Genomic DNA, 15,166 nt, shown 5'->3' on the forward strand with positions numbered 1-15,166 from the left:
CTGATGATGACATTTCCTATTATGTGATTGTCAACGGTTTATGGGCTGATTTGATCTGGTTCCATGACTTGTGGGGCGGAAGGACCCGCGGATCCGCACTCTGGAAAAGGGACAAGAGAAGAGGATGGAGAGATGGGCCTAAAACCAAACAGCAGCAATGATCTGAGGAGAAACAAACTAATTTACTAAATAAGATATAGGAATGCAAGATAACACACTATAATACAATATAATACAATATAATTAGAATTAGAGCTAATAAATAAAATGAGAGGGTGTCCAAAAACTGAAGGCCTTACTCTAATGCTGAGGTTGGGACAAGCAGAAGGAAGGAGAGCCAGGTCCTGCGACTTTGCCAGGGATTTTAGTTCTTTGAACACAAAGTCCTCTGGGGTATGTAGTTCTTGTCTTCTGGGACAGGTACCTAGAACTGGAGCATTAACTCTTTAACTGCCAGTGCACTACATGATGTTATGGTGTGGAATACCAATAACCAAAAATCATAAAACCATGACAGTGGTGCCACAAAAATAGGTATAATTCCCTCTATAAATGCTTTTCTTTTATGCATTGGTAAGCATACATGTTTCTGTTTTTTTTTTTTTTTTAACAAACAAACAAACAAAAAAAACCTCCACACTCACTATTAGTATCTTCAAAAGTAGTCTGTCACTAAATTTATTGCAGGATTGAGGAGCTCTGCAGCTGAAACTGCTTTCTGACTTATTTACAAAGAGAACATGCTGTCTGTTTAAATTCTCTTGTGAAAAATATTCAGTTTTCCACTGAAATTTTAAGAACTTAATCTTACAAATGGAAGGGGATAAGAAGTTTAAAAGTGTAAACTCTGTAATTTTACCTGAGTGAGTGTATAGGATTTCTACATTTTTTTATTTACTTGAAGTATGTCCTATCGCAAATTAACTGCTCTGTCTGTCTATATAAAAGAAAGATTGCTGTTAGGACAGAATCGTTCTTCTCCCAGTAGGTATATAATCTTCAGTAGGGTAGAGTATATAATCTTGGATTTCAAAACGAGGATCACATTCACAGAGGTGCTTCAGTGACTTTGCTCATAGGAGCTATAATTGAAGCCCACTGTACTGACTATTCTGGCTGCTTTGGCTATTTTGATATATCACTTCTTCAAAAGTGAAATTGGAACGATCTACAGTTAATGCCATACCTCTTACGTTAGTGAAGAGTTTGCAAGTTAATGTTTTCTTGGAGTTGTTTATTGTACATGTAATTGTAACGCTTTTTTTTCATGATTTGCAGAAGATTATAGCACAAGTGAAGACTTGAATGTCTCTAGTGAAGTCATTTTGAATAAATCCAGAAATGCAAATGTGTTAGTATTTTTAAATAGCAACATTATTACTTGCATATATCGTCATTACTGAGCAGAGTTAGTAGAAGTGTGGATTGACTTTAATTTTCTTCGTATTTCTTGGGAGCTCACTCTTGATGATGCTTTCTTGTTTTTCCTGTCTTTCACAGAAACCAGTGAAGCCTTACTTTTGGTTTGGAATTATCTGTAATGTTTTCAAAGACCTTTTGTGATTTACATTTTCTACTGTACATTTACATTTATAGATCTGCCTTCCTGTGTATATTGCTAAACTATTGGCTGAAATGAGTTCAAAAGGCAAAGCATCTAAATTATCTGTGTGATAAGTAGCCTAAATACTGTTTTCTTAAAACTTTATTTTGCTTCAAAAATAAAAGTGGTTTCACAATGTGTTTAATTAATAACCTCATTATAGTTAGTGCAGACCTGGATGTCTTTTGACTGCACGTGTTCTAGGTGTGGTATATTTTAAGGGGAGGCCAGATCATATACCATTGTCAGGAGTTTTTCCAAAATAAGGCTATAGTCTTGCTAAGGCTTGGAAATGCTACAATTCACACATTGCAATTCATGCAATTTTGGTTACATGAAATGAGGCACTGTTGCATATGATCCTTTGAACTTTGTACAATTTGATCATGCTGGCATATATCGGAATGACAAATGATAGGAATTACCCAGATGTAAGACAGGCTTCATTATGCCTGGAAGTGTTCTGATTTCCACTGGTTAGGAAAAAAAACTTAATTGGGTTGTACCTGCTTTTTTTTCCCAGTAGTCTGCTTTTTCTAAATATTATACTACAGCCTTGCTGTAGGCTTCATGAAGAATTGAAATTAAGGTAGAAAACTGCTTTTTATACTCTTCATGCTACATAGTTTTCTTAACCTAAGTGTGCAAATACAGACTTGCAGCCAGACTCTACACTGAATATTGAGAAGTAAACTTTATTTATACAGTGCTGGCAATCAAAGTTGTAGAATTCTCCCACGCTCTAATTCCTAATTAGAATCTAACTACTTTAAGCAGAAGTAATCTCAGAATTAAGGACTCAGCAAGCTTGTATTAGAAAAAGTGTTACGTGTTGAAAGCAAAGCATGTAATAATGTTTTGGTGGGCTTCCATAATGATCACCTGTCAGTAGCTTCAAGTTCTCTCAGTTTATAGATAAAACAGTTGCTTTTTTAATTAGTTGCTTGCCTTACTCATTAAAGACGTAATGGCATGTTTTTGTTGTTGCCAAGTCAGTTCTGCTCCCTCTTTATGTAGATTTGGAATGAAGCTTTACATTTTAATTCTGAAAGGTAAGATGTTTTTTTATCTGATTTCTTTCTCATAATCTGTGGTAAAGATTATGACTGTCAATCCAGGTGGTTATGTTTGTGTCTGAAAACAAGTTTGACCCTTCTACATTCTTTATGAACTTTGGAAAGCTAAAGAAGGGAGAAGATAAGCAGAAAATGGCTTTCCTGTCTTGTAGCGCTTTCAAGAATTCTGATGATTGAATCAGAAAATACTGAAAATTGTTTAAAATGGGTCATTTGTAACAAATGTGTTTCTCATCTTGACCATTTTACACTTTCTGAAACTTTTGAGTTGCTTTAAGTTAAAAGAAATAGAATTTGATGTCCAAAACTTAACAGTTGTCTCCAAAACACTTTTTGAAATGTTAAATTATTTTAAACAGATGTTCTCCTACAAAAAAAAAAAAAAGAGTACTAATTTTGGGATTAAAACTTAACTGAAAAAATCAATTTTTATTGAATAGAACAAGCAGATAGGACTGCATAAAAGGAGTAGAAAACAGATGTATGAAGTGCAAAGGTTTTAAACATATGGGTGCTTTTCTAATTATGATGGCAATTTGATGGGAAATGTTACTTTGAGACCAACAATTGCTCTGAAGTTTTGTAGCTTTTTTTTGACTTGCTGATAATGAACACCTGAAGTTGTGGAGATCTGCCAGTGAAGACCTCATTTCCTGTAAATTCAGGAAACTGCTAACATCTATGAGAGAGAAACTTTGTAGACATCTTTTCTCTTCCATTCTCACTTGAGTAACACAAGTTCAGCTGTGTGATTAGCAGTATATGATTCCTTTTGTAAAATGTACCAGCAGGACCATATGATGTATTATCAGAGGGAGTTCCTCACACATATGAATATTTTTCAGTCTAGAGTGTCTTCTCTTCATCAAGAGATCTTTAAAATACCGTAGATTAATCTTGTTCTGGAAGCATTTTTTTTTCCTTTTCCTGTTGTCTCATTACTGTTTCAGAAAGGTCTATTTGAATGGCAGGGCCAAACTGTGAAGCCTTTATCCATATGGACCCCTCTTGTTTATCTATCTGTTGCAACAGACCAGCAGTCTGTTGGTGATGCTGAGACTGGAATCTAAGCTGTTTGCTTTTTTGCTGGGATAAAAGCCCAGTTACCAAATGCACATGTTGTATACAACATTTGCAAAAAAGATTAGGCTCTTATCTTATGCTCAGCTTGCAGATCAGCATTTATCCTGTATGCCAGTGTATGGCCTTTCTCTAAAGTTCTAGTTAAGCAGCTTTCTTTATGTGGCTTCAGTTCGTAGCAGTATGTATGAACTAGCCTGATATCCAGCCTCTGATCAGCAGTTCAGGCATGTTCTGAACTTCAAGTAGGCAGGTACTGACAATGCAGCCATAGATCCAGCTTTCAAAAATGGAGATACTAGATAGGGGAGACAGCATTCTTGACATCTGCAGGGAAAAAGGAGCAAATATCTTCTGATTTGGTCCAGTAAAACGTTGCAGTAAATCTTCTTGCTTCAGTACAACGAAGGAGAGTGGAGAGGCATGATGTCTGGGTTGGCTGAGGAGAACTGGGCCTGGACTGTAGATGTTGTCCTTTCATCTGCTTTAGTGCTGAAGGAACGAGGAAATTAAAATTAAAAGAACAGTCATGGCTTAGGGAGGTAATTTCAAAGGTGAGAGAGGTCAGTTAAAGGGACATTTCCTTGTTGAAAGAGGGAGATGAATTAGGAGTCTCTGTGAACAGGAAAGGATGAAAAAGATGCTCAATGAAGAGGCGCTGAAAAATGTTGACAGTTACTAGGGAAAGGTGGGGAAGGTGGTAAAGGTACAGGACAAGGTGAGGAAAGTTTTCTTGCTCCTGGAAAAATTTTATGATATTAGAGAACATGAGGAGAAAATTAAGAATTATCTGAGAAATGGATGTGTGGCAGCATGTTCATATATGAACAGGCTATGAAGATCCATCCTTCCTCAACATGATCACATTTGCATGTGTGTTTGTTTGTATTTCTAAGAGTCATGCTTGGTGAAATAAAGAAGACAAGGCTGCTCTGTCGGGCAGATTGATGCCCATTTGGAGCATCTCTGTATGAATGGAGAAGGAAATAGTTTGGTTGGTTTTGGAAAGGAAATGAGCACTGGGGTGGGAAGTATTGCAGATGCGGTTCATTTATTCCTGCATCTTTACAGACAGCAGCATCTGAAGTCAGCATTGAAAGTAACTGTAGGTGCCGGATGGAGAAACAATTTCTCTGACCCTGACTGGTGCTCCCTGTGCTGCTTGCAATTCATCCAGTCCTGCAGGCAAGTTGGGAGAAACAGGTGGTGCCTCAGCTGGTGAATTAGTGAGAGAGAAGAGTCTTTTGTTCGGCAGCAGAAGCCAGCCTGATTAGCTGTTGCCACTGCTGCTGGCACAGGTTGATGGGAAGAGGAGGGGAAATGCATTTACCACAGCTGCTACTGCTGCTGGAGTCTTCTCTATTGATTTTTTTTTCATGGTAAAATTACATGAAAGTACTTCAACAAAAGCACTGTGGTGAGCTTATGGGACCAGGAATCTGACATAAATTAATTATTGTGTGCAAAACCTTGAACTGGTGGGGAAAATACTACCTTGATGTCTGTGAACTAAATAAGCCATGGTAAGAAAATGCCTTTGGCCAGTCAGCTATAATCCTTAGCACTTCTATTCCCAAATGTAGAGCTCATCCTTTGCCTAGGATCTTTCTGAACATTGTGGAAGGAGCAAAATATTGTCCACCATCCTGCATGCCTGTAGCTACATTAAGAATGTAGAAGCCAACCAGCCATGTCTATGATAAATTGTAACATATGAACAGTTTCCTTTTTGTGGGTTTCTTTGACATTATAGAAAATAAAATTTTATTCAGCTTCAGTGTACAAAAGATCTTGCAAGCTTTATTCAGCAGGCTTCAAGATGGTAGATTGGGTGCTTCCATTGGCCTGAAGGGAAAGTATACAGGAAATGACCTTATTAAAAAATACTTTTTGTAGTCTGTTTTCCTTTTTATGGCAGTGTAAATTTAAGAGTTGTAGCAATATTAAAAGTGGTTTGAAGGGGAAAAGAATAAGTGACTTTTTCTTTAATTCTTCCTCCAAGTGAAAAAGAATATTTCTTTCCAGACTGACAAAAAGATGATTGCTCTTAGAAAAATGGGTATGTATTCTGTGATCCAGGTGCTCTGACATAATTGCAGGACTTAATTTCTTATCTGTCAAGAAGACAAAAACACTTCATGCCCTGGGAATCTTCTGTAGGCAGACATCTTTGTCTTCCCTGATTTCATTCCAGATGTCAGGGAAGTCATTTGTGCTGTTGGCAGCTTCTTGCACAAACTGTAGCAGTGATGTTTTTTGGTTTTTTTTTCAGCAGCACACAAAGCAACTATGGAGGGGAAAAGAAAACAAACAAACAAAAAACCCAACAACCCTACTATTATTTTGATATGATAAGAAGTAAGATCCCCATTACAGGAACTCGTGCGTTCTGTGTGAGACACGCTGCTTCACAAAAGGGCAGCAGATCAACAGACAGGCGAACCCATTAGTGCTTGTTTGGCATAATTAACAGATTCTTCTTTAAGTCTTTGGATTTGGATTTTCAGTCTTTGTTTGAATTTTCAGTCATGGTATTTCCTATAGTGTCTTACAGCAGTGTCATGCAAAGGGTAAAAGTATAGTAACTAGTCCAGAAATATGTCAAAATAATTTTCAGGATAATAGTTTTCCACAGACAGCTCTAAAATTTGGAATACTTATGAGAATCATAAGGTTCTTTTTTTTTTTTTTTTCATCTTTGAATTCAGAAAATCAGTGAGAGTCTGGCTGGCGAAGGGGGCCTGGATCAGCAGTCTCAATTTGCAGTGCTGTAAAGGTGAATCCAGATACTACAGCAGATAACAGCAAGCTGTTACCTGGCATGCTGGTAGCATAAGATGAGACTTCAGAAAATGGTGTTGTGTCAACTATCTTGCTTTACTGCTCCTTGAGAAAACTAGAAATTGAAGGTAAATAAAGGGAAACTCTGGAATCCACTTGGAAAGTGTTAGGAAAGGTGAGGTAACAAAGGTCTAGAGTCCTGGAATCCACAGGGATTTATTTTCTATGCTTGATGTTGGGCTCAGGTCTACGCAGATGTGTTGATGGGTCTTGAATTGACCTCAGCAAGATGTGTAATATGCTCCAGGAAACCAAGATGAGTCATGATTTACTGACATATGTGCATGGTAAATGAAATTACATTGTTTGAGCTGATTTTTTGCTTATTTATTTATTTATTTATTTGATGAGCATGAGAATCATGTATTCCAGTTGCTCCAGTCAGTCCAGGAGTGAAGACAACTTAACTGTGTCCTTGTGACTCATGTTATGTTCTGTTCCTTCATGTAATGTGGTGTTCAGTACTGAGTCTGGATGCTGAGCAGCAGACTTGGAGTTATGGCAGAACGTTTTGTGCTATTTCACTGGAGTTTATGACTTTGATTGATACTTGTTTAGCGAGTCATAAATTGGGTGAGATTTCCATTTTATTCTTTCATTTTTTTTCTAGGTGTGCTCTTTTCAGTGGTTGTTAATACATAAAAACCTTCAAAACCTTCTCTAAACTTTTTTTCCTGCCAGCTCAGCAGCTGTCAACTCCTTAGTAGTTTATGGGCATCAGTGTATATTTTCCTTTTCATGTCTGTTATTTCTATGCTGGGTTTCTCCTTAAAGCTCTCTACAAATGGTCTGCTTTTTCTTTGTTTACTGTTTTTTGAAGAGTTGTTCTTGGCTGTTCTCACTTGAAGTTCAAACAACGCCAGAGTCTTTTGAATAGTCATTCCTCTCTCAGACCCACTGCATGATCATATGAGTTCAGAGACATTTATTTTTCCACAGTCACTGTGAGGGCTTAAGGTTATTTAACACTGTAACAAAAGCAGTAACTTGTCCATTCTCCAGCCTGATGACAGCTGTCTGTTCTCCTAGCAAAGACCCTGGGCGGAGATGATGTGTGCATGGAGCCAGTGGTGTTTCCACATTGCAGTAGGGGTGTTGGTAAGGGTATTGGGCATCAGAGAAACACTGTGGAAATGCAGAGATTTCAGCATTGCTTGGTGTTGTGGGTGAAGACGAATGGAGGTCTCCCTTCCCCCAATGCCCTGAATTCTCTCTCACTACTGTTCTACTAGAAGTGCGGTTGTTCACATTGCTTTGCGATATGTGTGGTTTTGCTTCATGCTTGGGAGGATTCAGTGCTTTTGTGGGCCGTAATGTTAAAAGTTTTTTAGGAAGTAGATCTGCACTGATGGGAACAAGAGCTGGCAGATCTTTAGGAAAAACTAGCCTGGTGGCCGCACCGCTCCTGCTGTATGAGAACAGCGACATAACATATGAATTTGTGCCAAGTTGCTGGAAAGGGCTAAAGTCACCCCAGGCTTCCTTTCCTCAGTGACATCCGTCTGGGCTCCTGAGAGCTGGGATTTTCCTGGACACATGTTCTGATAACCTCTGCAGATCAGAGGTCTGGGACAGTTCTGCTTGGATAAGCGGGGAATCTGTTTATTGCAGTTGATATATACTCTTGTTGACCTCGTGACTCTCAACTGGTATCTTGAATCACTCAGGAAAAACTAATGCCCCAGCTCCCAGATCAGTTTCTCAGTTTCACCCTCAGCCAGCTGAATACTCACCTTCCTTCATAGTCACGGGAAATGAAGATCTTCTGGGATAAAATAAATGCTGATGTGCAGTATACTTGGTCTGTGGGGAAATGATGTGAACAGAGAAAGATTTCAGTTTTAGAGGTGGTTCTCATGATTTTTTTTCCTTTCAGTTTGAAAGAATACTTAATACTGTTGATTGGTTTTGTGAAAGCTTTCAAAAGTGAATTTCAAGCCACACAGCTGAACGGGCTTTCAGTACGTGTGGGAATGGTTCTGCACTGTACAGTCAATACACACAGATGTGCCGTAACCCCTGCAGATATTCATAGCATGGAACGATATAAAGGGCTGTTGTCCACCAACAGTGTTGCAAATGAATTAATGGCGTTTTAAAATATCAATAAAACACGAGGAAGAGAGCACAAATAGTCAGGAAAAAGAGAGATTTTAAAAAACTGAAAATCTACACTGGAATAGAAAGTGGTATGAAACATACTGGCAGTAGTCCAAACTTAATTTTGTTTATGTCCTAGATAACTAGTTTTGTCTCATCAGTAATAAAAACGTTCAGAGTTGCACAGTCCTCAGCAGAGAAAGGATCACTGCACATGAAAATGTTTTAAGTTCCAGCAGATAGGAAAAAAAGGGATGCTGTGACTGCTACCCTTCCACACAGGGGTTATTTATTGCCTCTTTTATGGAATTTGCACCACACCAGAATTTAGATGAGCTCGCATACAGTGTACAATGCACAGTGGCTCAGAGCTAAACGGTTATGAAAGACATGACATTTGTGCTTTTGTGGTGCCAGTTTTTAATGGGCAAAGAATACGCGTGTCTCTGGGAAGGATTATCAGCGTACGACTTCAGTCTACAGTGTGTAGATATTTTCAGAACGTACCAAAGTCTTCATAATAGAACGAATTCATAAAAAATAATGACAGCCTTTGTATCTGAAATGTGATTTGTTTATTTTGAGAGTGTCTGTACATCTCTTCTTGTTTCCAGTTCTTGAACGTGAAATAGAAATTACTCTGTCATTATTTTGTTAGTGATGTTATTTACTACTTACTTGATCCCCAGTGATGATCTTCCTGGGAAGGAGGAAGCGTGTTTTCATTAAGCAAAACCAGGTGCAGCAGACTGTATTGTTTAAACCAATCGACTTTACAATAGGTTTGATTATTAATACAGCACAAATCTTACTTGTGGTTACTATGGTAAATGTTGCACTTCATAATAGTATCTCCAGATTAATTTTAATTTAGAAACTAAAGGCTCAGTTTGGCTTTTCCTGTAGTATATTTGTAAAGTGCTAGATTTTGAAAATGACTCATTTTGCTCTTGCTTGATTGTTGCATGAATGCAGGGTGGAAGTTGTACTTCAGAGAATGTTCTGTTTCTCAGCTTCGTTAATATTTAACTCCTTATACTCTATTTAGATAGGCTTTTACACCATGTTTAGGATAACAGAGCTCCTAAATGCTTATAAATAAAATACTTATTTTAGATTCAGAATAATACTCTAATGTAACTCTGTATCCAAACTGTAAGCAATTTAGGAAACAATTCGTAAGCACAAAATGCCAAACGTTATTTGAGTGTTCCTGAAATAACTGCTTCCTTATTTGTTTTAATTCATGCAGGCATTTCTTCACCGAATGATCCAATGTGCTGCAGCCAAAGTGGATAAAAATGTCACAGAAGAGACAGTTAAGGTTAGTCTCCCAATTGCATGTGTATTTTATTCTGTATCGGTTGTTGTATTTATCTGTGTTTTATTCTTTTGCAGATGTTGTTTTCAAATATTGAAGATATTCTTGCAGTTCACAAGAACTTCCTGTCCCTCGTGGAGGAGTGTTTGCAGCCAGAACCTAGCGCACACCATGAAATTGGAACTTGCTTTCTTCATTACGTATGCTGTCTTCTATTATAACTTTGTTTCACTTTTTTTTTCCTTTTCTGACTGTCTTTATTAATTAATGTAATTGTGAGGAAAAAATATGACCTGGTTGCATAATGTTGAGTACTTTGAGGTCATCTCTCGGTTACGGTTATCCCCCAGAAAAGGAGGGGGGATGGAGAAATGAAGGAGAAACATAAAATGGGCAAGTCTTTGTTTTTCATTTTTTTTTTATATTCAACAAAGTAGCACTAATGCCTTTTGTAGCTATGAATTAAGGTTGGTTTTTTTTTTGTTTTTGTTTTGTAAAATACTTACTTTTTTTTTTCTTCTTGTAAACGAAGAGGAAAAATCAGTCGAAAGAAGTAAATGTTAAACTGTACCAAGCAAGTGTCTATGTTTGTATCTGCTGCCACAGTTTTCACATGAACTCATCTTCATGGCCTTTGAGATTGAGGAGCCAAAGTATGTTTTAAAACTGAGCATGGCTTTAAGTTTTTTGCCTAACAGAAACCTACAACTGCTTTTTAGTAGTAAACATAATGTCAGAAGTCCAGTACTTGCCTGTGGCCTGCTGGATGAGGCCACCCAGGAGCAGAATGATAGCTGGGGCACTGGTTCATGGGGCTGTGGGAGAGGACAGAGCACACTGTGCTGCGGCACTGGTGTCTTCTGGTGGGCTGTAGGAGCACTGCTGTGTCCTATGGCATTGTGACTGGTTATAGAGTGGGGAACCAACAGCACCCGTGGATGCCAAGGTCTGTCTCGTTCACCAGAGTTCTGTTTGGTATAAATTCACGTGGGGTGATGGGGTTTTTTGAAAGGTATCTCAGCCCAAACTGACACACCAAGCCCTGTGGTGTGGGGGTGGCTTGCTGCTGCCAGCATGTGTGATGGAGGTACCAGAAAAAGAGAGATATGAAAAAGGCAAAGTATGGTAGACTTTACTTATGTTGCCCTTAGATTCTAGGGAAAAAATGTGAATAATTAGGGAAGAATTGCTTATGCTGGGTAAATATTTCCATAATTAGCTGTGAAGGTATTTTATTTCTTAAAACTCCGGTACCTCCACAAGCGTGTTTGTAAGTCCTTCAGTAGTAGTTTTCTTTGCATATTATTTTTCTTGTTGGTGTAAAAAAAAAAAAAAAAAAAAAAAAGGATGTCAGTGTTGCAAAGCTCTGTAAAATTAAAGTTAGTTTACTTTCAGTCCCAGATGTAACAAGAAGTGTAGATGTCATTGTTATTTTCGCTTAGAGTCCCCTTTATTTGCTAAATCTTTGTTTATTCATTGTGGGAGGAGAAAATTATTAATGATTAGTGGAAGCATTTTATGGAAATTGAGTAACATCAGTTTTTGACTCAAAGGAAGTGTGGCTGATATTTGCAAATAGATATTTGCAGCCAAAATAGGTAACGATGCCAACAGATAAGATACTAATTGTGCATTTTCTTTGGTGTTTCTCTGTTGGTGGTCGTGGTGTGTGTGGTTTTTTTTTTTTTTATCCTGTGTTTTGTTGATAGTCCAAATTATGAAATTTTTCAGGGAATTCCCAAGAGATCCTTCCAGACTGTTCATTATTCTAACTAAAAGCAGAAATAAAAAGGGCAAGAAAGGCTGGAGCTCAGAAAGTAAATGTAGGAGAAATGGATGACCTTCCAAAACAAAGAATGTATTAGTTAACCAGCTTTCAAAAGTGTTATTTCCATGTGTTGTTTATTAAAAATGATCAAAATGGCAATTGAAGAAAATTTCTTTGTTTCTGTAGAAAGAGAAATTTCGTATCTATGATGAATACTGCAGTAACCATGAGAAGGCACAGAAAGTTCTGCTTGACCTCAACAAAATAAGAACAGTGCGGACATTTCTTCTGGTAAATAAACTTTGAATTGATGTTCTAACAGTATTTTTTTTTTTTTTTTATCTGGCAGTGAATTGCTAGCTTTGTTGTCTTCACCATATAAAAACTATGTAACACCTTCAAGTGGTCAGCGGGTAGTTTCAGTTGGGGTTGATGTTTTCGGGGAAGGGGACTGTGTACATCAGCTGTCCTTGGATCCATGCATAACACAGCATTAGGCTTTATGCCTTGATCTTGCTGGCCAAGAAGGAAAAGGGTGTAAATCCAGCCGTGTCTGTAAAAAGGTAAAAGAATAGATCAAGTTGTGTGAGGAGGGGTAGGAAGGATAAAGAAATGAAGTTAGAGAAAGAAGCTGAAAGTCTAGGCTGAACTTTTGATTATGAGGTCCACATTCTGGTACTGTAGCCAAGGCTGTGCTGAACAGCAAAATGTTTTCTTATGGTTCATAGGGTAGTCATCCTGATTGTAGACACAGGCTTAATCAGAGGTAAAAACAAAACAAAACAAAAACCAGAAAAAAAAACAACACCTAACCTACTACATGGTTACTCTTCCACTTTACAAGACAATTAAGGAGGAATTTTAAAATGTTGAGTATTACAGACCTCATTATTTTTCCACAGCAAAAACAGTTTCCATATAAATTCTGAATTTCTTAATTGTTGACATTATTTGTTAAAAGAAGATTTCAGTGTGGAATGACTTGCATTATCCTTTGTTGCATCCTGTGATAATGAGGTCAGCTTTGAAGTGCATGGCCTTCTGTGTTGGAATTTACGCACTTGGGGAGGTGCTCTCGGATATGATATTGAAATTCAGAGTGATCAAACCCAGTTATTGTGTTTTGGGACTACAAGCGAACTTAAACAAATGTCACTATAAACAAAGCTTCACAGATGTGGTTTAAAACGTCACAGTATTTATTTATTAATTTTTAGTACACTGTAGGCTTTCACTGCTGCTGTTTCTTGTCAGAGATCTTGGTGAAATTGTCCTAGAGCAACTTAGTAAATCTGGGAAAGGTACTGGGTCTGACTCCTTCGTTTTAACGAAAACTTCCTGACTTAAAACTTCTTCGTTTTTGTAAATTTTAACAGCAACTGCTTACGTTATAGAAACTTGATGTCTAATAGAGATTAAAACCTATTGCAGACTTATCTCTTGAACTCTAGTGTAACTGGATGATCCTGTGGGTCTTTTCCAAGCTTTGTGATTCTGTGATTCTATGATGCTTTGAGAAACTGTAGTGTTATCAGGATTTTTTATTTTGTGAAACTTTGCACTCTAGAATTGCATGCTCCTTGGAGGACGTAAGAACACAGATGTGCCATTGGAGGGATACCTTGTAACACCAATACAGAGAATATGCAAGTATCCTCTTCTTTTGAAGGTACTTCTGAATTTTTTTTAATCCTGGTTTTCATACTCTCCATATAAAACTGGTTGCCAAGCATATTTCAGTGAAACAGTGAAAACTATCTCCCTTGAGAGTGAATAATCTCTATTAGATATTGCACCCAGACTTGTGTTCATTAAAGCTAATGGCAAGACTTCCGATATCAGTATTAAAAGGATGAGGGAGTCTGGCTCAATGAGGATTATTAGCTTTCCTGTATATGTAGTAGTGAATTTGGCTCTTCATTGTTGAATGGAAGCGAGGCATTCAAGTGAGTTTAATGAGACTGATTTCAGCTGGGTTTGACCATATCTTTGCTTAAAATGCTTGGGATAGCAGAGTTTGTTACCAGCATACTTTGCTGAATCTAATCTACCATCATAAAATGGTAAATTAAAAGTATTTATGAAAATGATTTAAAAAAAACACTGCAGAATAACAGTAAGATGTTGTGTCTGATGTGTTTTTAATGTGTTTGCATGCTTATGCTTACCTTACTGTTATGGCTTAAAACTTAAAGAAAACTGTTAAATGTGCTGATAAGCGTTAGATATTCAAGTCTCTGAGCTACTGCAGTTTTCTAATGCTAGGAAATAAGATAACATGATCTTTAGGAAAGTAAATATTTTAAACACATTTATGCTTAACAAATTTGAGGTTAACATTTATTATTTCAAACTATGAGAGAAAGCAAGAGCAGATTCTGTGTTAGTTGTGATTATTAGGCTATATTTTTTCAGTGCATATGAGTTTAGATCTGAAACATTGCCACTTAGGAGGCATATGCATTTCATTGCTCTAACATAAAGGATTAAATGTAAACATGGTAAAATAAAGATTTTTTTTTTAAACAAGTTAATACAATTGCAGTTAAGTTTACGTCATCTCAGATAACTGTGGTTTTACAGTTCCCTTGGCTTATTTTAAAAATTATATGTTTTCAATGGAGGATTTACAGACAAAACAGGGAAATTGACTAATGAGTCACACTAGAGGCACATTGAAATGAATATATTTATGTAAAATAAATTTAGAGACACTGTGCTGGTGGCGTTGTTAAGGCTACTTGCTGAGGCTTCTGAAAGAACATACCCAACCCTCTGTTGGGATGTGCACTGAAGTCTGCGCTTTGCTGAGCTGTAAAAGGGGAGTTGGTAGTTTGAGATAGGAAATCTTCAATGAAGTCAGGCAACACCACTTTTGTTTTTCAGTATGGCTGCTATTGCCAATAACCATACAAAATTGGTGAGTCACCTAAACTATTGTTCATTGCTCCCTTGTGTTCCAGTAGATTAAACAATAGAGTAGAGATAAAGAAGCTGTTTTTTTTCTTTTCTGTCCTGAGTTGCAGGAAAAGCAGGTGTTAATTGTAACGTCAGTAAACCAACATTTTAATGCAGAATTGTTATCTTTGTTGTTGAACAATGCCATCCCACAGTATTTAAAAAAAAACAAAAAACCAACAAATGTCATCATGCAGAAACTTTGAGGTGAGAAAAGTAGCAGAAATAGAACCTTTTTCCTAAGTAGTGATTTATTTTTATTAGTAGTAATTTATTTCTCTGTGTTTTAGTTTCCCACTAGGACAAAATGCTGGAGGGCTTACTATTTTTGCACCTTGTGAAAGAAGTCTGTCTATGATTTGATTTTGTATCCTGGTCAATTTAAGCCTCCTGTAATTTTCACTTAGAGATCAAAGACA

The 15,166-nt window shown here is 37.2% G+C and overlaps 1 protein-coding gene across 2 annotated transcripts in view; it reads left to right on the forward strand.

Annotated features, from left to right (window-relative positions):
* Window positions 1–15,166, forward strand: part of PREX2 (phosphatidylinositol-3,4,5-trisphosphate dependent Rac exchange factor 2) — a 172,753-nt gene that overhangs the window by 36,844 nt on the left and 120,743 nt on the right. Inside the window, exons 1-5 of one of the 2 annotated variants that reach the window (XM_040691246.1) lie at window positions 9,723–9,855; window positions 9,953–10,024; window positions 10,099–10,221; window positions 11,976–12,080; window positions 13,357–13,458. In XM_040691246.1, coding sequence (XP_040547180.1) covers window positions 9,968–10,024; window positions 10,099–10,221; window positions 11,976–12,080; window positions 13,357–13,458 — 387 coding nt within the window. In that variant the 5' untranslated portion in view covers window positions 9,723–9,855; window positions 9,953–9,967. Of the gene's footprint in view, window positions 1–9,722; window positions 9,856–9,952; window positions 10,025–10,098; window positions 10,222–11,975; window positions 12,081–13,356; window positions 13,459–15,166 lie in introns of those variants that run through there. The other variant, XM_418285.8, reaches the window with a different exon arrangement.

Source organism: Gallus gallus, chromosome 2, assembly GCF_016699485.2.
Source record: "Gallus gallus isolate bGalGal1 chromosome 2, bGalGal1.mat.broiler.GRCg7b, whole genome shotgun sequence".
Taxonomy (NCBI): domain Eukaryota; kingdom Metazoa; phylum Chordata; class Aves; order Galliformes; family Phasianidae; genus Gallus; species Gallus gallus.